Source organism: Schistocerca nitens, chromosome 4 (genome assembly GCF_023898315.1).
Source record: "Schistocerca nitens isolate TAMUIC-IGC-003100 chromosome 4, iqSchNite1.1, whole genome shotgun sequence".
NCBI classification, from domain to species: domain Eukaryota; kingdom Metazoa; phylum Arthropoda; class Insecta; order Orthoptera; family Acrididae; genus Schistocerca; species Schistocerca nitens.
The window spans coordinates 968190106-968215010 of record NC_064617.1 but is presented as its reverse complement, the minus strand read 5'-3'; the positions used below and the strand labels follow the sequence as shown (position 1 = coordinate 968215010).

General features: G+C 40.4%; 1 protein-coding gene and 1 non-coding gene across 5 annotated transcripts in view; both read left to right on the top strand.

Moving 5' to 3' along the window:
- LOC126253648 (T-cell immunomodulatory protein) overlaps positions 1-24905 on the top strand; it is a 443932-nt gene that overhangs the window by 229255 nt on the left and 189772 nt on the right. For 3 of the 4 annotated variants that reach the window (XM_049955152.1, XM_049955153.1, XM_049955155.1), the window contains exon 2: positions 6794-6926. In XM_049955152.1, the coding sequence (XP_049811109.1) occupies positions 6794-6926 (133 nt within the window). Of the gene's footprint in view, positions 1-6791; positions 6927-24905 lie in introns of all 4 variants that reach the window. The other variant, XM_049955154.1, reaches the window with a different exon arrangement.
- Positions 9001-9075, top strand: Trnat-ugu (transfer RNA threonine (anticodon UGU)). The gene has a single exon. It is a non-coding gene; the product is annotated as a tRNA-Thr (tRNA).

Sequence of the window (24905 nt, the reverse complement as noted above, 5' to 3'; positions counted from 1 at the left end):
TTCCTCCTCCTGGGAGACTTCGATGCCCATCGTGTCCTGTTGGTCTCGACCGATACTTGCTTTCGAGGTCAGATTTTGGAGGGCCTCATGACATCTCACAAGCTGTGTATCCTCAGCACAGGTACTCTCTCACATTTGTCTACTGCTACTGGGTCATTCTCAGCCGTCAACCTCTCTTTTTGTTCTCCCACCCTCGCTGACTCTTTTCAGTGTGAAGTCATTGATGACCTACATTCCAGTGACCACTTCCCAATCAGCCTTCACCTACTAATTGGCTCATCCCCTGAAGTGAAGCCCCCAAAATGGACGGTCAGCAGGGCTAACTGGCTGCGCGTTCAAACATTGCGACAGCATCCGAGAGTGGGTGGACCGCATCACACGAATGATCCGTCGCGCTGCTGACCTCTCCATCCCACAGTCCTCAGGTCATCTTAGGAGGCGACCTGTACCTTGGGGGACAGACGAGTGCCGTTCCGCAGTCTGGTAAAGGCATGTGACTCTTTGACATTTTAAATGCTGACCGACAGCAGACAACCTTACAGATTTTTGAGTCACAAATGCCAAGGCTCAATGTGTCACTAGGGTGAGTGGGAAAAGGTCATGGCAAGTATTTGTGGACTCCATCAATTGTTCCACTTCTTCTATAAAAGTATGGGAAGCCATCTGGAGGATTTCTGATAAATGCAGCTGTTTATTGATACCAGCAGTGCTGAATCATGGGTCCCTCCATACAACACCCGGAGATATTGCTCAAATGCATTCCAAACATTTTGCTCAAAGTACTGCCAATGCAAGCTAGGATCCAGCGTTTTGTCACTAACTTGTGACTGTAGAGAAGGAAAAGTTCGGCTTCAGGTTCGACAGTTTGAGGCCTACTCCCCCCCTGTCTCCATGTGGGAGCTCGAATCAGAACTGACTGAGATCCGTGACACTGCAACCAGTCACGACCAAATCCGGTACTGCGTGCTTCGACATTTGCCAGCGGCATCAAAGAAAATCCTCCTCGAATATTTTAATCTAATGTGGCAGACAGGCAGCTTCCCAAACTCGTGGAGGGAGGCAATTCTGATTCCTCTCCTCAAACCAGGAAAGAACTGCACATGTTGCAGTAGTTATTGGAGTACTGCCTTAACGAGCTGTGTAGGAAAGACCCTGGAGCAAATGGTTAACCATCGTCTGGTCTGTTTGTTAGAGACCAGGTGACACATAGCCACTCTCAGTGTGGGTTTCGAAGAGTTCGGTCCACTGTCGACAATCTGACCCTCCTAGAGGTGGCTATTCCGCAGGCTTTCCTCAGTAAGCATCACTGTATCGGCATATTCTTCGATGATTGATTTGAGCAGGAGAATGGTGTTCTTCAGGACAGTGTTTTAAGTGCTACCCTCTTTACCAAAGCTGTCAACAGTATCACATCTACAGTAAGGAGTCCTATACAGTGCTCCTTATTTGTAGATGATTTTTTTTTTTTTCTGTTCCTCCTCCAGTGTTGCATCGGCGAGCTGTCAGTTGCAACGTACAGTGTGGAGGTTAGAGGAGTGGGTTGCAAAAATGGGTTTCCAGTTTTCTGCAGGTAAGTGTGTGTATATTTAGTTAAATCATTCTCGTTGTCTTTTTAATTTGCCTGCCTTGAATATGGGGGACACCATCCTACATTTTAGAGACACAGTGCGGTTTCGGGGCTTCATTTTTGACTCCCAGTTGTCGTGGTTACCACACGTGCGAGACCTGAAAGCCAGAACCGTGAAGGCACTGAACATCATCAAGTGCCTTAGCCACAGATTTTGGGGAGAAGGCACGTCATGTCTCCTTCAGTTTTATTAGGCTTTTGTGCATTTGTGGCTGGACTATGGTTGCACGGTGTACGGGTCAGCGAGAACCTCTTACTTCTGGTTCATTGATGCTGTCCATCATGAGGGGATTCAGCTGGTCACGGATGCTTATTGAATCAGTCCCATATCTAGCATTTGTGCAGAGGCAAGGGAACTGCCACTTATGATCTGGCACGAGCTCCTCATGGTGCGTCAGGCATGTAAGTTCCTGGCAGCTCCTACTTCACCCTCACACCATACTATTGCTTGTCCACATCTGGAATATCTTTTTTCGACGAGCCACGATGCCATTTGGGATCCGAATGCAGCATGTGCTGGGGTTACCAGCCAGTACGACCCCAAATCCAGGGTTTTAACTGTCTACCACCCTGGTTACTGGAGAGACCAGAGTGATTTTAGATTTGGTGCGGAGAGATAGCAATCTTGCTTCTGTTTTTAATGCGATATTCTCTGATGTTTTATCTGAGTAACACAACCTTGTTGTTGTTTCTACGGATGGGTCTAAGCAGGGGGACTTCAGTTTTCACAGATTGTGTCCTCAAAGTCAGACTGCCCCCAGAATTTACTGTCTTCAACGCAGAATTATATGCGATTATGTGAGCACTGGAGCAGATGAGAAGTTCTCCCAGTGTTAAATTTATCGTCTGCTTAGATTCTCCGAGCGCCCTTTACTCTCTCCAACGTTTGTACCCAGCAGATACAGTAACCCAGAATATCCAGGATGCCCTCTTACAACTACAACAAATGGGGAAGGAAGTGTCTTTCTGCTGGCTACCTGGGCACTTTGGAATTGTAGGGAACGAAACGGTGGATTGAGCAGTCAAGGAAGCGTGTCGTTATCCTCTGGTATTTCTGTGTGCTATCCTCCTGTATGCTATCACCTCGCTGTTGAGGTACAAAGTCTTGTCGATGGGAAAATGAGTAGCTGACAGTTACCGATAACAAGCTCAGTGTCATTAAGCCCACAGCTTGGCCGTGGAGTACTTCCTTCCAGCCACATTGAGCTCCATCTTACTCGTCTTCGCATAGGCCACTGCCCGATGACACACGGATTCTTATTCTGGCGAGAGGACCCTCCAATGTGTGGTGCTTGTGACGTGCAGATCACGGTGCGCCACATTTTATTGGACTGCATTTTATTTGCAGACCCGCAGATTGTGGCGGATTTGCAATCTATTTTATGTAATGATCAAACAAATGTGGCTAGGGTTTTAAAATTTTGTGAATTGTCCAACGTTTTTAACAAGATTTTAAGGAGATGTTCTTAAAGGGCTCACCCCAGTTTTTTTATAAGTGGTTAGCCAGTCACATTTCCGTGTGATTTTCTTTTAGTTCTTCTGTGTTTTAATTTCTTGATTACTCCTCATCCCTCCTAATTGGTTTTATTGGATGTGAGGGTGCATGTGATACAGTGACTGTGTGGTCACTTTGAGTGCATGCGTGTACAATACTTTTAATTCATATCCACATTCTTTTGTTTTCATAAGTGTAAGGGCGCTAATGGCCTCAATGTTGGGCGCCCATCACACACACACACACACACACACACACACACACACACACACACACCCACACCCACACACACACACACACACACACACACACACACACACCATTGGCACCAACATTTTTCGGTATCAGCTGCTTGGAACACTGCTCAGTATTTACGGCAGGGCTCTGCACCCTGTTTCAGGCCACACAGCACATCTGGCGACGACACAGGCTTTTCAATTGTGTCATCTGCTCCAACTCTCTGTGTCTTTCAGAGCCTCAGTGTGCTATACACCGCCCTCAGAGCCTCAGTGTGCTGTACACCGTCCATCCCTTAGTGGAACGGGTGCAGAAAAGCTGTCTCTTGCTCACTCTTGATGGAGACCCTGTGACTGGTAACGTTACTCTGACAGAAAGAGAGGCCACTGATGTTGCTGCCAAGGCTGCAGTCCTAGTACCTCAGCCTGCTAGTCTTCCATCTATCCACTGATCTCTGTGTTGCTGCCTGCCAGCAGGTGGTGTCACTTTGGAGTCACCACTGCTCCTCCTTTCACGGGAACAAGCTCCGGGGAATTAAACCTGTCCCACTGGCTTGGACAACTTCCTCGTGGCCCTCTCATTGCAAGGAGGTCATTTTATCTAGGTTTCATGTTTGGCACTATCTTTTTAGCCATCACAATGTGTTAAGCGATGTTCTCCCACTACTATGTGGTCGTTGCTCTCAACCTCTGATGTTTTGCCAGTTCCTCATAGAATACCTTTTTTTTTAACCACTTATGTTATGTCTGCCATAAGATTTACCAGCCATTTTAACGAATGACGCACAGGCTGTCGACCACGTTTTACTTTTTATCTGTTGTAGCAATATGGCAAAGTAATTTTAATCTTTAGTTCAGGACCTCTGTTTCTCTATGGCGTATTTTATGGTTTCTCCAAGTCCCTGTTTTTAGCTGTCTTTCCTTCCGTCAATTTGGCTTAACTGGTAGAACTTTTTAACTCTCTTTTTCTCTCTTTGGGTTCTATTTTTCTGACATGGGTGCATATGACCATAGTTGTTTTTGTGCCCTGAAAGAAAACAAAACAAAAGGTACTGAAGGAACTGAGCTGACAGACTCTTGGAGGTAAATGTAAACTATCCTGTGAAAATCTGTTTACAAAGTTCCAAGAACTGGCTTTAAATGTTTACTCTAGGGATATACTACAACCCCCTATGTATCGTTCACACAGGGGTCATGAGTATAAGATAAGAATAGTTACTGTATGCACAGAGGCATTCAATTAGTCATTCTTTCTGCACTTCATACATGAATGGAACAGGAAGAAACTGTAATAACTGGTCCAATGGGACGTACCATCTGCCATGCAACTCATGGTGATTTGCAAAGCATAGATGTAGATGTAGATATTAAAGAGAAAAAAGTTCATAATAGGACAAAAAGGTGAAATATTTAAATATGGAAGCTTTTCATTTGTAATAGTAATTACTTTCAATTGCCAATTTCAGCAATATTATTGTTTAGTCGTTAATTACAATAGAACTTAAAATCACTTCGCTTTGTTCTGAAGTCTGATAATCTTTTCGAACTTTAAGATTCATAGAGTGAAAATCGATATTACATGATCATTGAATTAAACGAAATGAATTGTTTCCAAGTAAACTGTGGGCTGTTCCTATTATGAGATTATTAGTAAAGAAAACGATTGAGATTTTCAGTGATTGTATATTTGTATTAAATGCAGAATGTAATCACAAACTCAAAGATAAAGTTTGGGCCCAGTTGTTACGATTTTTTATCATTTCCATAACACTACTGAACAGCATGAGATAATATTTTACTGAATTTATTAAATCGCCAATAAAAAAAGAAAGCAAGTGGCAATGGTAAATCACCTCCCTGCCCCACAGTCTCCCGGTGCTGCACCTGTTGGAAGCCTAGTCCTGTCCAGATCACGTCATCTGTTCTATGTGGCAGTTGCATTCCAGTCCGAGCTGTCAAAGATAGCATGAGGTGTGCTTGCGTGTGCACCTGTGTGTGTGTGTGTGTGTGTGTGTGTGTGTGTGTGTGTGTGTGTGTGTTTCCCTTTCTGAAGAAGGCTTTGGCCAAAAACTGATCTGTACATGTCTTTTCCTTGTGTCTGTCTGCAACTCAGTGTGTTGTCTTAATGGTGAGTAGCAATCTCTCTCTTCCTTATATTGTTGGTATTATAGCAAAAAGACAGTCTGAAGTGTGTCATGATGAGTCATGGGAAAAGACACCCTTTCTTTGAAGTGTTTCGAGTTGTTCTGACGTGATCTCACTTCCTAGTCATCATGATGTTTAATAATACCGTCCCCAAACAATGTTAAACAATTGTATAACATAATAAGAGATGTCAGATTTAACTTGGGTACCAGCAGAATACAGGTGTATTTGAATGCACCTCCACATTGTGATGGTTTTTTAGAGCCTTATATGCTCGCATTGCAAAACCAAATGTAGTTTCTTAGCTGGTTTAGAACATTGTCTTTCAAATGAAAATGGTTTTAAAGAGTTTGCACGGGAGTTTTTGTGTAAAAGTGGGCTAAAAGTACCCTTTATTATGGACAAAGTTTCAAGTGTATAAAAATCTAACTTACATTGATTTTACAATTATTTATTTTTTCAGCTGACTTTGCTTCAAATTATACCAAAGAAAACTGCTTGCAAAATCTTTTATTTATTTATTTATTTCACTTTAGAGAGTGCAAAAAGTTGTACAAGATGACCTAGTGTTATTTCTTGCAAATATTGCTGGAGATATTATGTCTCAAATTTGTCAAAAACTCAGGGATGGAGTTATAAGCTGCACTGTGGGGTCAAACAATCTACAAGTATTGAATTGGTGACTGTGAAACTTCACAAGTGTTTATTGGGAATGTGTGCAAATGTTCACAAAATTTTTTATCAAAATACATGGTCACATGAACCTCTAGACCACTTTGCATGGGTTGATCCAATTACAGCACTAGAAAGGAAAAATGATCCTCATTACCCTTTAATGAATCTAACTTTAACACAGAAAGGGGTGAAATATGCAGCAATAAAACTCTTTCAGAATCTGCTCATGGAGATAAAGTGTCAGACAGATAGCTTCAGTGTTTTCAAATGTATATTACTGTGTTTCTTCAGAACAGCTCTTCCTACACCATGGAGTTTTTCTGGAATAGAAATAATTAGTCCTTTATACAGAAAAAAATTATAAGTGACCAACATGTAGCCACATAAATATTATTTTTTATTTTCATTTTTTTATATATTCATCCAGGGATCACCAGATGATGTGTGTTCTATTTGTATTCTGTTGATATAATGTTTATCGTGAATATGATCTATGAAACAAATAATTAACCAAACGTCCATAGTACTGCTGCTTCTTTTCGTAACTAATCATATGTCAGAGTTAGTGTATATGCAGATTGAAGCCAATTTTGATTTTGTTTTCTTTTTGCTCAGTTTGCAGGAAACAATGGAACTCAAAGAAATAAACACAATTGCATTTGCTCCAGGAGTTACATCTCATTTTGCAGTATCATGGTCCGAAGATAATAAAATGTCTCTTGTGACATCTAAAGGAATTCATATATTTGTAAGTCAAACACTTCTGCATGTTGTCTTTTATGGATGTCCATCAGTTCTATGAATGCTGTAAATATTAAAGTCTTAAACACATTTTTTTAGATATCAGTAATACTTTATTAGTTTTTTGGTTCCTTAAGCCATTATTGTAGGACAACAACTAGTTTAACCCAAGATGTTTTCGAGAAGTGTATAGAAAAATATTTTTACCAGTAGGGGTGAAAACATTGTTTCACAATGCTTTTGTGATGCAATTATACTAGTATTGCTATCACCAAATCAGTTCCCAAGCAATATTATAAAATACTTCATTTGTATGTAATACTGTATTTCCAGGTTTTATCTGTGAAGTTTAAAATAATAACAAGTAAATGTTGAAATATTTCAAGAGCAGAGTACCTAACAGGAACATACTTTCCTTTGGGGGAGGGGGAGTGATGGAATTGTCTTCAGTGAGTCCGGCTTGGAATTGACCCACAGTGACCAATGAAGACATGTCTGGAGATGTCCCCGGACATCAGAGGTTTACCACCTGATTGTTAACCACCATACAACCTGATAACCAGGACTGATGATATAGGTTGCCATTCCATTGCGTAGCAGGACCCCTTTGGTTGTCACCCATGGCACCCTTACAATACAGTGGTATAGAGGTGATATTCTGTGCCCAGTTTTGTTGCCCTTCATGGCAATGCGTCCTGGGCTGAAATTTCCGCAAGAAAATTCCCATCTGTACATGGCAAGGGTTTCTACTGCTTGTCTTTGTGCTAGCCTAACTCTACCTTCTGAAAGTATTTGTATGGAGTGTAGCCATGTATGGAAGTGAAACATGGACAATAACCAGTTTGGACAAGAAGAGAATAGAAGCTTTTGAAATGTGGTGCTACAGAAGAATGCTGAAGATAAGGTGGGTAGATCACGTAACTAATGAGGAGGTATTGAATAGGATTGGGGAGAAGAGAAGTTTGTGGCACAACTTGACTAGAAGAAGGGATTGGTTGGTAGGACATGTTTTGAGGCATCAAGGGATCACAAATTTAGCATTGGAGGGCGGCGTGGAGGGTAAAAATCGTAGAGGGAGACCAAGAGATGAATACACTAAGCAGATTCAGAAGGATGTAGGTTGCAGTAGGTACTGGGAGATGAAGAAGCTTGCACAGGATAGAGTAGCATGGAGAGCTGCATCAAACCAGTCTCAGGACTGAAGACCACAACAACAACTCTACCTTGGCCAGCAAGGTCACTGGTTTCTCCCCAACTGAGAACATTTGGAGCGTTATGGGCAGGGCTCTCCAACCAGCTTGTGATTTTGATGATGTAACACGCCAGTTGGATGTAATTTGGCGTAATATCCCTCAGGAGGACATCCAACAACTCTGTCAATCAGTGACAAGCCGAATAACTGCTTGCATAGGGCCAGACGTGGACCAACATATTATTGACTTGCTCAGTTTGTGAAGGTCTTTCTCATAAATAAATCATCCATTTTTTTAGAAATTTTAATCACTTGTTTGCCTGACATATGCTTCACATCTATCAATTTCTGTCCCATTTGAATAATTCCTCTGTGGCGTGTCGTTTTTTTTTTTTTTTTTTTTTTTTTTTTTTTTTTTTTTTTTTGTCTTAGAGAGTATTTCTAATAACCATGCATGAATGAATGACATTAGCTGTTTGTAACAACAATAACAATTGTTACATGTTGAAATGCTGTTGCAGAAAGAGGTACGTTGATTCAGTACTGGTATTCTGCAAACACACAAGTTTCTTACCTTGAAAGATACACTTTGTATTAGTAACCAGTCTGGAAATTTATTACAGTTCATGTTGTAGCATGTCATTGTGTAATAAATCTTGTCAAGAGGTAAAAGCTGTATGGCTTCCCGGCCATTGACCTTCTTGTGCGAACGCACACGCTATGCCCGAACTCGTACGGGACTTGGTAGATTAATCTGCCACGAGTAATGAGTATGTTGGGCAAACATCTATTAGGCGCACTACAAATGTAGTGGTGTGGACATGTTGGGAATGTGGATCTCACGGGGAGCGTGCAAGGGATAAGTCCCTGCAGACGCACTATCCTCTGTGCCCGCGGTGGCTCAGATGGATAGAGCGTCTGCCATGTAAGCAGGAGATCCCGGGTTCGAATCCCGGTCGGGGCACACATTTTCAACATGTCCCCAATGAAGTACATCAATGCCTGTTTGCAGCTAGGGTGTCCATTTAATTATCATTAAAAGCTATGTCATTCATCACTGCTCTCAAAGCTGTTTCATTCCCACGTGTTTTTTCTTTACAGGCCCATTCTTCCTTATGTTTTATTGCATCTGCATTGTCATGCTGCTGATTATTTTATGGAATTTTTCCCACTGTGTGTGTGTGTGTGTGTGTGTGTGTGTGTGTGTGTGTGTGTGTGTCAGGGAGGGGGAGAGAGAGAGAGAGAGAGAGAGAGAGAGAGAGAGAGCGATATTCCTATTTCCAAGAAGGGTTGTCTGATAGATGTGTATAATTATAGCCCTGTATTTTTTATGTCAGTTTGTTGCTGGGTTCTGGAATATGTTTTATACTCAAGTATTATGATGGTTTAGAGAACAAGGCACTCTTCTATAAAAACACCACGAATTCCTTAATCAGAGATCGTGTGAAACTTGGCTCGCTCTTTTTCCCCCCTGACAAATGCCGAAACAAGAAGCCTAGGTTGGTGCTGTGTTCCCTGACTTTTGGAAGGCATTTGACATGGTTCCACAATTGTTGAGAGTCCAAGGCTAAATTTCAATAAGTTGGTTCAAATGGATGTAGGTTGCAGTAGTTATGAAGTGATGAAGAGGCTCGCACGTGATAGACAACAGTGGAGAGCTCCATCAAACCACTCTTCGGACTGAAAGCTACAACAACAATGAAATTAGAGTTGGAGGAAATTGGTAGTAATATATGAGTAAAATTAATTGGAGCAAAGTGGAAAAAATCTGTAAATAAATTTCATAATGAACACAAAATACAACATACAAGCAGTACCAGCAGATCAGTTTGAAAACCTATCTAAAAGAGGAGGGAAGCAATTGGTAAAACCGTATCACACTTCATTTATCTGTACCAGATACTGTATTCTTCATTATCAACATAGCATCTGAAGATTACTGGATAATGTAGCAGGGAACAGTCTGTTCCCTGTGAGGTCAGTACAAGGCAGATCATATGACCAGATAGTGAACAGCAATAATGTAGGAAAAGATAAATTGCTATTTACTGTAAAGAAGACATGTCTGGTTCACACACACACACACACACACACACACACACACACACACACACACACGACTGCCAACTCCAGCATCTCGGACCAGAGTACAACATAATGTGAAATGCAAGCAGCAATCTGGAAAGGTGGGAAGCATAGTAGTGTAAACTTGCATCTCACATGATGTTGCATTCTGGCCCAATATGCTGGAGTTGGCGGTCGTGTGTGCATGAGGTGTGCTTGCCTTGTGTGTGTGTGTGTGTGTGTGTGTGTGTGTGTGTGTGTGTGTGTGTCCTTCTTTACTGATGAAGGCTGCTGCTGAAAGCTATATGCGAGTGTCTTTTAATTATGCCTGTCTGCAACTTGACGTATCTTGTTTATGGTTAGCAATCTATCTTTCCCTACAATCATGTTGATAATCGTATCTGGAGTTTCCGTAGTCAGATAGTGAACAGACTGATAATAGTGTGACCACCTAATGCTCCACTACCACAGAGGTCATCAAGTAGTTACAAACAGTATTAAATACTTGGCCTTATCTCCAGTGCTTATAAAATATTGTCTTCTTCCATAAATATACGATGGTTGCCTACAAAGTAATGCACCACATTTTTTTCTTCAACAATTCTTTATTGAACATAATGAGAAATACACACACAAATGAATGGTGTTTGTCTACACACCCTATTTTTCCACGTAACCTCCATCCTGTTCTAAGGCCTTCCTCCAGCACTAAACAAGGGCGTGTGTGCCCTGTCGGTACCAATCGTTGTCCTGGCGGCAGAGCCAGTGCTTCACTGTGTGAACTCCCTTTGCCGATTGACAGATGCAGTGCCAACTGCCAAGTCACAATGTGTCTGTCCTTGTGAATGACAATATCAGATCACTGCAACATGTCAAATGTGACCGCCGGGGATGGTCTCCCTGACTGCTGCAAATCGTGGAGCTCTGCTGAACCACCTAGTGATGACCTCACACTCTGTGTCCAGCAACTGTGCTACTGTCGACAGCAGTTGCTTCATAGACTTTGCTCAAGCGTTTTTGAATATTCCCCACAGTTTCTTCTCTGCAATGAGAAATTCAATGACGGCACGTCGCTGTAATGTATATCACCTACAGACGCCATTTTGAAACTGTCCTGCAACTACGCTATCTTTTGGAATTGACAAACTTAGCACGCTCATTCAGGAGACTTCAAATAATACATACGTAACATTTCACATTCGTAGCATTGTTTTCAGCTGAGGGGGAGAGAGAAAAAAAAAAAGAGTGGTGCATTACTTTCTGGGCAACCCTTGTAATTGAAGTTCTATCCACAGATCATTTCTATTCAGAAAAGTATTACTGCTTTTAGTAATGATATTTCAGAAGTATTGGGTAAGACAAGAATGTGTGTGTAGGTTTTATCAACTTTGAAGGAAAATTTTTGATTGTGTTAATTTGATCTAATGAGATAAACAGGAGTGGAAATACAATATAAAATTATATAGAGTTTTGTGTAGAGAAGACAGTATAGTTGAGAGAGATTTTGTATCCTGAACAACGGTAGGTAAAAATTGAAGGAGAATGAGGAAAGAATAGCCACTGCCACTAGTTCTGTTCAGTATGTAAACACAGAAAGCATTACATTAAACAAAGACATGTCAAACTACCATTGAGAACCTCAGTCATTATAAGCTTTAAAATGGGCAGAACTAGTTGGGTTGAAAATCTGCAGAGAGCATCAGTGCGTGTTGATATCATGAAGTGGAAGTGATGAACCCTGTGGCTCTACCTGAAGACATGTAGAGATTATGAAACTTCCTGGCAGATTAAAACTGTGTGCCGGACCGTGACTCGATGCATCTGAGCTACCCAAGCACGACTAACAACCCACCCTCACAGCTTCAGTTCTGCCAGTACCTCATCTCCTACTTTCCAAACTTCACAGAAGCTCTTCTGCGAACCTTGCAGAACTAGCACTCCTGGAAGAAAGGATATTGCGGAGACATGGCTCAGCCACAGCCTGGGGGATGTTTCCAGAATGAGATTTTCACTCTGCAGCAGAGTGTGCGCTGATATGAAGCTTCCTGGCTAATTAAAACTGTGTGCTGGACCGAGACTCGAACTCGGGACCTTTGCCTTTCGCGGGCAAGTGCTCTACCACTGAGCTACCCAAGCACGACTCTCACGAAAGGCAAAGATCCCGAGTTCAAGTCTTGGCCCGGCACACAGTTTTAATCTGCCAGGAAGTTTCATATCAGCGCACACTCCGCTACAGAGTGAAAATCTCATTATGTAGAGGTTACGTTGACAGTGAAGACATTATTTATGTCAACAATTAAAAAACCCATACTGCATGTAGGATTGAAAGCGTGCGTTAATTTACTCTGCACCTTGTGCTAGATACATGAACGTAAACCGTCTGCTTCAGAATAGCAACAGGTTTGTAATACAGTGTTTCTTAAATGTGCATCAGATGATTGTGTTCCAACAATGTGTGTTTTGGAAAACCATGACTGAAAAACCAAAGGAAATTTTGGTGCATTATCAGTAATATTATTTGCATCACAAGGTGATGATACTTTCAGGTCCAGCTGCTTTATGAGGACAACCACAAAGGCTAGAATCAAACCTTTCCTTCAGTGTATTGCTGCAACTGTGTTGCAGTGAAACGGTGTAACATGTTGATTGTCAAAGAGGAATTTCCTGCAGTTCAACATTTTTTCCATAATAATGATTTTCCCAATAAGTCAAACGTGAATGAGTTAATCATTGAGTAACTGGTCCATTTGCATATTACACCTGTGAATTTAAGTAAACTGTGATTCAAACTACAGTAGCCCAGTAAAGTATTTGAGAGGAATAATCAACATCTCATGGTTTTGATAGTATTTATTTGGACACATTTATTACAGCTGAAATTGGTTTCACAAAATAAAGTTTCTGGGACAGCATGTAGCTATGCTGGTCTAAAATTTCAAGCCTAAGTTTAAAGTGCTGGCTTCCTCTGAAACTGAGCCAGTGAGACTGTTGGGAAACCTGTCTCCAATGCAAAAAGAAGGCAAAAGCAAAAGCTGAGGGGTCTATTAATTGTGAGAAGCTCAAATGTGCAACAAATAATGGTACTCCTCAGGAAAATGATGGGGTGGGAAGGAACTTGTGTACACCTGGGGCCCTCCTTCAACATTTTGAAGAGATTATTCCAGCAGGGAACAATCTGCAACCAACTACGTATCATCTAGGCTCTGAGGTCATACTAAAATTGTGCCAGTGACTAGTAGAGTAGTTTGAGAAGACCAGCCTTGCTCACGGAATTCCAGTGAAGCTCACAATTTTCAGCATTTTTCCCAGAACTGATCATGGCTCCCTACTTTTGAATCGGGTGGAAGGTTTGAATCAAAGATTAGGAAGGTTCTGTGACAAGCTAGACTATGACTTCCTGGACCTGTGTCTAGGACTTAGAACTGGAGGATCTCCCAAAATGGATCAGGTGAGCACCACTCATCAGAGGCTGCTGCCCAACTAGCTTGACTGTGTACGAGGTGCACACAAGGTCTTTTTTAGATTAGGCTAGATAACAATATCTTTGGGAGACCTGGAAGTATCAGTACAAGACCCAAGAAATGCGTGCTGCAGATGAGAATATTAAAACTTGGTAAATAACTGCTGAAGAATTCACAGCGTAGTGCCAAAATGTGAAGTGCTCACAAAAAGCAGTGAAGTTCACATAATACTAAGTATAAGAAAGTTTATTAAAACTTGAAATTGGTGGCAGTGAGATTTGTGGGGAAAATTTAAGCATGTATTGAATGGGCAGGCAAATGATAAATAGAAGTGGTGCATTTATCAAGTAGACAATAAACTCAAATCCACCAAAATAGGAACTGAAACTGCCTGCAAGATTGCTTGGGCAGGACTTAGTATCAAGCGTGAGAATAAACTTATAATCAGAGCCTTCTATCAGCCACCATACTCACTTGCAGATATAACTGGTAATTTTCGAGGAAACTTCATTTCACTAGGATGTAAGTTCATCATACTGTCATCATTGTAGGAGACATCAGTCATCATGTAATCAATGGGGAAAATTACGGTTTTGAAAGTGGTGGGCACTATAAGAAGTCCTGTGAAACATTACTAAATGTCTTCTCTGAGGACAACCCAATTTGTTCGTAAATCCACTATTGATTGAAATATATTAAATAGAATAGCAACAAATAGACCTGAGTTCTTTGAGGATGTCCACATACAAACTGGTATCAGAGACCATGAGGCATTTGTCACAACTGTGTATATGAAAGTACAAATGGCAGCTACAACAAGTAGAAGAATTTATATTTTCAGCTAACTAGATCGAGAGACTGGGCGAAGGATAATGTGAAACAAATAGGACTGCAATGGGAGGAGTTGCTAAATGATAGACTGTGGGAGAAAAGAGAAGTGCAGAACAAGCTCTGTAAACGATCTGTGTAAGCAGAAACATTTCAGGGAGGAGGAGGAGGAGGAGGAGGAGAAGAAGATGGAAGATGAAGATGATGGAGAGGCAGTAGTGTCATATCTCAGAAAGGAACTCTATAAACTTTTAGCTCAGGAGAGGGGCATGTAGAAGAACTGTGGCTCAGGTTTAGAAGAATAGTTAACAATCACTTGATATATATTTACCTAGTAGAACAGTCCTGGATGAAAGAGACTTTCTGTGGTATAGAGTCACTGTTGTGTATTAATGATCTTACAAACGATGTCAACAGTAACCTCAGACTTTTTACAGATGATGCAGTTGTCTACAAGGGGTGTTCAGTAAGTAATGCAACTCTTTCTTGCTGAAAGCAAGTTTGTTTTATTTAGGGTTCCAATACACCATATTATTACCCACTCTTTTGGCTACAAAACCTTATTTTTCAATGTAATCTCTGTCCCAAACCACGGTCTTATGCTGCCTTACCCACATGGTAACACTCTTCTGGCCGGTGTCGGAGCCTACTTCTAGCTGAATTAATAACTTCCCAACCATCCACAAACTGCTTCCTGCAGAGTGCCTCCTTCATTGAGCCATACAGACGGAAGTTGGAAAGTGCGAGATCAGAGCTGTGAGGTGGATGAAGAAAAACCGTCCAGTGAAGTTCTGTGAGCTCTTGCTGGGTGCTCAGACTGTATTTCTATCAAACACAATGAAAAATATCTAAAAACAAAGATGATGTGACTTACCAAATGAAAGTGCTGGCAGGTCGACAGACACACAAACGAACACAAACATACACACAAAATTCAAGCTTTCGCAACAAACTGTTGCCTCATCAGGAAAGAGGGAAGGAGAGGGAAAGACGAAAGGATGTGGGTTTTAAGGGAGAGGGTAAGGAGTCATTCCAATCCCGGGAGCGGAAAGACTTACCTTAGGGGGAAAAAAGGACGGGTATACACTCGCACACACACACATATCCATCCACACATATACAGACACAAGCAGACACATTTAAAGACCAATATGTGTCTGTATATGTGTGGATGGATATGTGTGTGTGTGCGAGTGTATACCCGTCCTTTTTTCCCCCTAAGGTAAGTCTTTCCGCTCCCGGGATTGGAATGACTCCTTACCCTCTCCCTTAAAACCCACATCCTTTCGTCTTTCCCTCTCCTTCCCTCTTTCCTGATGAGGCAACAGTTTGTTGCGAAAGCTTGAATTTTGTATGTATGTTTGTGTTCGTTTGTGTGTCTGTCGACCTGCCAGCACTTTCATTTGGTAAGTCACATCATCTTTGTTTTTAGATATTTTTCCTACGTGGAATGTTTCCCTCTATTATAAACACAATGAAAAGTTTGTTAACAAGAAGTCAGAAGTAGAAAACATTTTTAGTAATCATTTTTTAAGTGTTGTAGAGAAAATATTGTCCAGCTATTCATTAGAAAATGCAAGGCAGTATGTGGAAGCGGCAGTAACTATGCAATTTGATAAAATTGAAATTCAACCCACCTCTCCTACTGAAATTCGTACAATAATAAATTCACTCAAAAGTAAAAGCTCACATGGAATTGATGGCATTTCCAACAGAGTACCAAAAGCTTGTTCCCAACAAATAAATAGGAGTCTCAGCCACATATGTAGTAGCTCACTGGAACAGGGCATTTTTCCAGATAGACTGAAATATGCTATTGTTAAACCATTGCATAATAAAGGGGATAGATCTGATGCTAACAACTACCACCCAGTCTCACTTTTGACAGCTTTATCCAAAATTCTTGAAAGTTATGTATTCATGAGTGGATCACAGATTTGTAAAAATGAAGCAGTAAAAAATGTCAGTTTGGTTTTCAGAAAGACTTTTTAACAGAAAATGCTATATATGCTTTCACTGATCAAATATTAAATGCATTGAATAACTGAACATCACCCATTGGGATATTTTGTGATCTCTCAAAGGCTTTTGATTGTGTGAAACATGAAATTCTTTTAGATAAGCTTAAGTATTGTAGTATGAGTGGGAAAGTGCACAAATGGCTTTATTCATACTTAACTGGAAGAATGCAGAAGATTGAAATTAACAGTACAGATAGTCTGCAAAAACCAACTGAGTCTTGTAACTGGGGAGGTATCAAGAGTGGTGTCACATAGGGTTCAGTCTTGGGTCCCTTATTATTCTTAATATATGTTAACGGCTTGCCTCTCTATATTCATGAAGATGTGAAGTTAGTTCTTTTTGCTGATAATACAAGTATAGTAATCACACCCAAGAAGCAAGAATCATCTGAGGAAATTGCAAATAATGTCTTTCAGAAAATTATTAACTGGTTCTCTGCAAATGGACTCTCACTAAATTTTGAGAAAACACAGTTTATTCAATTCTGCACAGGAAATGGCAGAACACCATTGATAAATATAGACTATGAACAGAAGTCTGTTGCTAAGGCAGAATACTCAGAATTTCTGGGTGTGTGCATTGATGAGAAATTGAATTGAAGACACACATTGATGATTTGCTGAAATGGTTAGGTTCAGCTACTTATGCTATTAGGGTTATTGAAAATTAGTGTGATAAACGTATCACTAAATTAGCCTACTATGTCTATTTTCATTCACTGCTTTCATATGGCATCGTATTTTGGGGCAATTCGTCATTAAGAGAGAAAGTATTCATTGCACAAAAGTGTGTAATCAGAATAATAAACCAAGATCACCTTGCAGAGATTTATTTAAGCAACTCGGGATATTCACAGTACCTTCGCAATACATATATTCACTTATGAAATTTGTCATTAATAACCCATCCCAATTCAAAAATAAGAGTGAAGTGCATAGCTACAACACTAGAAGAAAGGAGGATCTTCACTATTCTGGATTAAATCTCACTTTGGCACAGAATGGGGTGAATTATGCTGCCACAAAAATCTTTGGTTATTTGCCAAATAGTATTAAAAGTCTGACAGACAACCAACCAACATTTAAAAGCAAATTAAAAGAATTTCTGAATGACAACTCCTTCTACTCAGTAAATGAATTCTTAGATAGAAGTAGCAACTGTAAAAAAAATTAATTATTGAGTGTAAAGAAAACTTATGCTAAAGTGACACGTTCCACATCATTACAAAATGTCGTATTCATGATATGTGGAACAAGGATTAATGTATATATATGTATGTATGAGGCCTTGCGTTGCCATGGAGGAGGAGACGTTTGTTTGCATTTTTATAGCAACAACATGCCGAAGTCGTTTCTTAATTTCCTGAAGGTAACACAGTACACTTCAGAGCTGATTGTCACACCATGAGGGAGGACATCAAACAAAACAACCCCTTCAGAGCCCCAGAAGACTTTCGTCATGACTTTACTGGCAGAGGGTGCGGCTTTAACTTTTGCATTGGAGGAGAGATTTTGTGGTGTCATTCCATGGATTGCTGTTTTATTTCTAGTTAAAAGTCAGGAACCCATGTTTTATTGCCTGTGATGATATTTGACAAAAAATTGTCATGATCGACTTCATAATGTGCAAGCAATTCTGCACAGATGGTTCTTGTTGCTCTTTATGATCTTGTGTTAGGCAACAAGGAATCCAGCAGGTACATACCTTTGAGTACCCTGCTGGACAAGTGTGTCAGCACTACCGGTAGAGGTATCCTGTTGAGCAGTGAGGTATGCGATTGTGACCCTTCGATCACCTTAAACCAGAGTGTCTGCGTGTTCCAGTATTACAGGAGTCACAACTGTGTTTGTGGCCGATCAGCATGTGGGAGATCGGACAGGTTTGCGTGACCTTGTTGCGATGACGACAGACACTTCCTCCAATGGCTCACTGTACTTTTGTTCAGTGCCTGGTTTCTGTAGATGTTGTGTAAGTGCTAATGAATATCTGTGATGACCTGGTTTTCCACCAAAATAAACTCAGTGACAACTCTTTGCTTGGAACACACTTCTGTTACAAATACTATTTTGAAGGCTATCTGTTGCATCACCTCCTATCAAAACTTCATGAAACTATATGGGCTGAAACAGGAATATTCGATGATGTTCCACAACAAATTCCATGTTTTTCCAAATTGAAATTGACCAAGAAAAAAAGTGTTGCATTATTTTTTGAGCACCCTTCTTATGATGATCCGTCTGAAAGAAGTTGCGCTAATATCCACTCAGATCTTGATAAGATTTCAAAGTGGTGCAGAGATTGACATCCTGCTTTAAATGTTCATAGATGTAAAATTGTGCACTTCACTAAAAGAAAAAAAAAATGTAGCATATGATTACAGAATCAATGAATCACAATTGGAGTGGGTAACTCACACAAATACATGTGTCTAATATTTTGTAAAGATATAAAATGGAACAGTCACATAGGATCAGTTGTAGGCAAAGCAGTTGTGAAACTTCTGTTTGTTGTTATAGTAATAGGGAAATGCAATCAGTCTATAAATCCCTCAAGTGACCCCTCAGAGAAAATTGCTCGTGTGTGTGAGACTCTCGCCATATAGACCTAACAGGGATATTGAACATATACATAGAAGGGCAGCATGAATCGTCATAGATTTGTTTGACCCATGGTTGATTGTTACAGAGACGCTGAAGAAATTGAACAGGCAGATGAAAACTGTTCTGAGAAAGCCTACTTGCAAAATTTCAAGAAATTATAACTTTAGGAATATACAACAACACTCTACGTACCTGCTGCTGTAAGGATCGCAAGGACAGGATCAGCTTAATTATAGCACACATAAAAGCATTTAAACAATCATTTTTACCATGCTCCATACACGAATTAAATGGGAAGAAGCCAATATAACTGTTACAGCGAGAAGTACCCTCTGCCATGCACTACACAGTGATTTACAGACTACCTACAGGGTGACAATATTGAACTATATGAAATAAAATCATCATAGCGTCTTAACAGTTTGTGTTAGGATGTTCAGACTGCACTGTTGGCTGTGGGGGCATGATGAGAATTAGTACGGTTTGGTTTAGCGACGAAGCCCACTTTCATGTAGATGGATTCGTCAGTAAGCAAAATTGGTGCATTTGGGATACTGACAATCTGCATTTCACAATCAGAAAGTCCCTTCAGCCTCAACGGGTGACTGTGTGGTGTGGAAAGTCCAGCCACAGAATAATCTGTGTGATATTCCTTGATTGCACGGTGAGTACCGAATGGAACGTGAAGGTTTTGGAAATGATTTTGTCCCCATTATCTGAGGTTACCATGATTTTGACAAGATGTGGTACATGCAAGATGGAGCTGGATCCCATTGAAGCAGGAGAGTGTTTGATGTCTTGAAGGAGCATTTTGGGGACTGCATCCTAGCTCTGGGGTACCCAGAGGCCACTGGCATGGGCCTCGATTGGCTACCATATGATCCGGATCCGAACACAAGTGACTCCTTTTTGTGGGGCTATATTAAAGACAATGTGTACAGCAATAACCCCAAAACTATTGCTGAGCTGAAAACAGCCATTCAGTAGGTCATCAACAGCATCAGTGTTCTAACACTTTGGTGGATTATGCAGAATTTCACTGTTCATCTGTGCCTCATCACCCTAATGATGGGAGACATGTTGAACATGTCATACCCTAAATCCAAATATCCGTAGTGACGTGTACATGTTGAATAAAGTGTGTGCACTCCATAATTTTTAACTAATTTAAGTTTTTTTTATTCTCATATAGTCAATAATTGTTACCCTGTATGCAGATGTAGATGTTTCATTCACTGTGTCTTAGATTACGAATTGTAATGTTTTTATTACAATGTCTTCATGGTACTCACCATAATCGGGCATATAGATACATGGGGATTTGTAATTCACTGTTATCTGTTAATGTTGTATGATTGTTTCCTAATTCTTTGGTAATTTGCATTAAGATATTCACATGTAGTGTAAGTGAATGAAAACCTCTTTGCGTGTGAACCATTAAAATATTTCGTCAGATTAGCTTTTTTACCGAACATCATGACTTGTAGTCTCAAGCCCAAAAATTACAATAGTAAAAGTTTATGATCATAACCTGAACAACATACTCTGGAATAGGAAAACTGCTAGAAATTTCATCTTATAAGTACAGTTAGTTTCTAGGAATTGATTCATTTGCTGTGTTAAAACAGCCCAGTTAAAACTCTGCAGTGCATGTGTAACTTAAGTCAGAATTGTAGACTTTAATTTGGAAGTGTTTTTGTGATGCATGTTGAAATTTTATAAATAACAAGGAGAAATATTTCAAATCCTTCTCTTGAAACTAAAAATACGAAGGACAATAGTGCCTAGCCAAAGAAACACCATATGATTTCATAATATATAAACATGTTTGATATAATCCAGGCCACTGATGTGGCTTGTTTTCAGTCTTAAATTGAGAAATAATTTTGTATTTATTATAGTCACCATATGTAATTTAACCATTTGAAACAATAATATTACGAAAAGGGTAGGTTGCTATTCAGAATAGTGAGGAGACAGTATAATGAAGTGCTTGTGTTATGTTCACCGGGCAAGTGACTTTCAAATAAAATGTCTCGCATGTGCTGGAATATATGTAATGGACGTACGAGTACAGGCTGTAGAGGCATAGTTGATGACATGGAAATTTTGGTCTGGCTGTAGGTCATGCACGGATAGCCAAATGTTCAGGCGACTGCTCGCAATAAATGGGAAATCTGAGATCGAGTCCCAGTCCCACACGAATATTCACAATTGCAAATACATTTAATGTATACACACGAGATGTTGAGTTGCACGCAGGCACAACAAAAAGAGTGCAATACGTTTAAGCTTTCGGCCGAAAGGCCTCATTCTAAAGTAGGAAACGTACACGTATTCAAACAAGCACGACTCGCACACACATGACCACTGTCTCTGGCCACTGAGGCCGCACTGTGAGCAACTGCACCTGATGGGAGAAGCAATCCAAGGGAGGGGAGGGGAGGGATAACAGGGTAGGGGTGGGGAAGGCTGTGGTGCTGCTTGTGGGAGCTGCAAGAATGTGTTGCAGGCAGGGCAGGGCAGCTAGGTGCAGTTAGGAGAGTAGATGGCGGCAGGGGGGGGGGGGGGGGGAGGTAGAGTAGATGACTGGCAGACTGTGTAGTGCTGGAGTGGGAACGGGGAAGGGAGTAATTGGATGAAGGACAGGGACTACAGGGACAAGCAAAGGTCGAATCCCTAGGGGTTACAGGAACATAGGATATATTGCAGGGAGACTGCACAATTCAGGAAAGCTAGTGTTGGTAAGAAGAATCCAGATGGCACAATCTGTGACTCAGTCATTGAAGTGATGGACATTGTGTTGGGCAACATGTTCAACAACTGGGTGGTCCAACTGTTTATTGGCCACAGTTAAGTCTATGGTCATTCATGGAGACAGACAGCTTGTCATGTCCACGTAGAAAACAGCACAGTGGTTGCATGCAGCTTAGCTTTTAGATTACGTAGGTGGTTTCACAGGTAGCTCTGCCTTGAATGGGATAGGTGATGCCTCTGACCAGACTGGAATAGGTATTGGTTGGAGGATGTGTGGGTCAGGTCTTGCATCTAGGTCTGTTGCAGGGATACGAGTAGGGATGGACAAGGATATTGCGTAGGTTTGATGGGTGGCGGAATAGGCTATTTTCCTGTGTTAAAAATATGGTTCAGATCATTGTTATTCTGATTGAGTACAACATTTACATAGCATTTATGGTTATATTCTCACAAAAGTCTGTTATTTTTATGTAATTAAAGCTTAAAAATTATTAAATATCAAGTGTGGTTGAAGAGATCGAAAATGCTCTGTTATTAGCTGATGCTTTGGTGATGTCACAGACCAGGAATAAGATGAAGCTATGTTATAGGAGTATCAGCCAAAGTTACGAGCTTTCTATGTACTTTTTATGAAAACAGTTTTGCTATTCAGTGGGGAAAAACATAATTAGAATGTTAAGTAACAATAGAAAGGAATTTTGTGAATGTCTATAGTGGAAGCATTACCAAAGTTGATGTGTTAATGCTACACCCATTTAGAGCAATGATATGTGCAACAACGGACATTCTTTTCCTTGCTTCCTGCAACATCAATAAACTTGCTCAAAGCTACGGAATTGTAGAACTTTCGGAGATGTCTCCATATATTATAACTAGATTGTCGACTATCAGCTGTGAGCTACGACCCAAAGCACAATGAAATTATTCTTGGGAAAACGCCCTGCCAATTTTCTTTGTAGGAGACACTCAGCAGAAGAGCTGCATCCTGCAGGCATTAGGTGGCAGACAGGATAGTGCAACTGAATACAGATTAAAGGGTCACATTTTCGAGTCCTGAAAGGGTCATATATTTCTAAAAGTTTTAATGAAATAGAAAAGTAGCGTTAGCAAGAACTGATCGTAGCAGTTGTTTAGATTGTGGGGGTGTAATATATATGGCTTCACATTAGTCTTATTCTGAGAAATGGACAAAAGAGGATAAATACATTTACTTTGTGAACAAACAATTCAGTTTTTTGGAAAGCATTGCTGATAGAGAAGGTATCACCATACTCCCACAATACAACAAATGTAACGCGATGAGGTTACACTGATCGATATAAAGTGTGTACAACATGCAGGTGACACAAACCTAAGGGCTGTGATGTTTGTGAGTGTAAACTAATGTTAGCGTCTGAGGCAGACTTACTTCATCTTTATGTAAGATGATGAAGCTGCAAAAGTTTCAACAATAAGTGTCCTAGCTGGACAGTGCGAAGATAAAAAAAATTGTTTCTAATAAAGTAAAAAGTGCGTGATCACATTAACTAGAAAATGTCTTTTTGAATGTGACGTGTGTGAGCTGTGATTGCAAATGTAAGCACATGTAAACAGCAAGGAGAACACAATAATATTCTCTTTCTGATCGTTGTGGTGAAGTGTTGTAATTGTGATTTGGTTTTCATATGAGGGGATTGTTGAGTCATTTTACAGATAAGTTAAAATGTTATTTTGAGTTAGATTCGAACCAGCACTCTGGATATTATCTTATAAAATTGATTTACTGCCCTAACAGCTGAGCTACCAAATAATTGAAGTGTAGTAGGGTAAAATGACGCTTTTCATTAGGAGTTTAATTTCGTTGAATGGCACTATCCTTTGTTGTAACAATGGTAGAGCATATCTTGGAGGTAACTTCATAGTGCAACAAATTTTTAATTAATTTAGTGAACTTGCATGTCAGTGGTGGCTATTTGCTGGTACAGTGCAAGCACATTTGACACGTTTTCTCATTCTCTGAAACACTCAAAAACAACTTTTCAGGCCTTTTTATATATGTATTTGTATAGTATGTTCTACGCACCATTTGTAACCCATTTTCCAAAACTTAAATTCCAAAACAAGACATCACTGTGAATTAGCATTGTATCAGTAGGAGCAGTGAGCTAGCCAGCGATGTCATAGGCATCACATGACTTGAATCGAATGTCTTAGTGGGCTTTCAAATTATAATTAATCATTTAAGACAGCTTCCAGAAAACAGTCAAATACCTTGTACCACTGTCAAGGGGAGGGGAGCTGTTCCTTATTTCAAGGCACAAAGACAATGACTGGTAATTGAAACCCTGGTGGAGAATGTTATTCAGTTGTCCCATTCGTGGGTGGTACTTACATGGTAGGTGTTTCATCTGTAAGAATCATATTTGTATGAAACTTGTATATCAGGGTCATTTCGAGTCGGTGAATGTGGTGGCGAAGACACCCTGTTAAGGAAAGGCCAAGTTTTTGAGCAATAAGGCTTTACATGCATCAGCTGTATGTTTGTTTTGCAGGCGAACAGCAGTGATCTTTCCCTAATGAAAATAAACTCTGTGATATACTGTACAGTACGTAGTGGAAAAGATTGTTTATACACAATTGGAAACAGTTGGTTTCATCCAATATACAAACATACATAAATACCTGTATAATTGTACCTATGGAGGTTATATTCAGTCACAATCAGTATAAGGTATAACATTTCTACATATACAGACTTTTACACTACTGGCCATTAAAATTGCTACACCAAGAAGAAATGCAGATGATAAACGAGTATTCATTGGACAAATATATTATACTAGAACTGACATGTGAGTACATTTTCACGCAGTTTGGGTGCATAGATCCTGAGAAATTACCCAGAACAACCACCTCTAGCCGTAATAATGGCCTTGATACGCCTGGGCATTGAGTGAAACAGAGCTTGGATGGCGTGTACAGGTACAGCTGCCCATGCAGCTTCAACACGATACCACAGTTCATCAAGAGTACTGACGGGCGTATTGTGACGAGCCAGTTGCTCGGCCACCATTGACCAGACG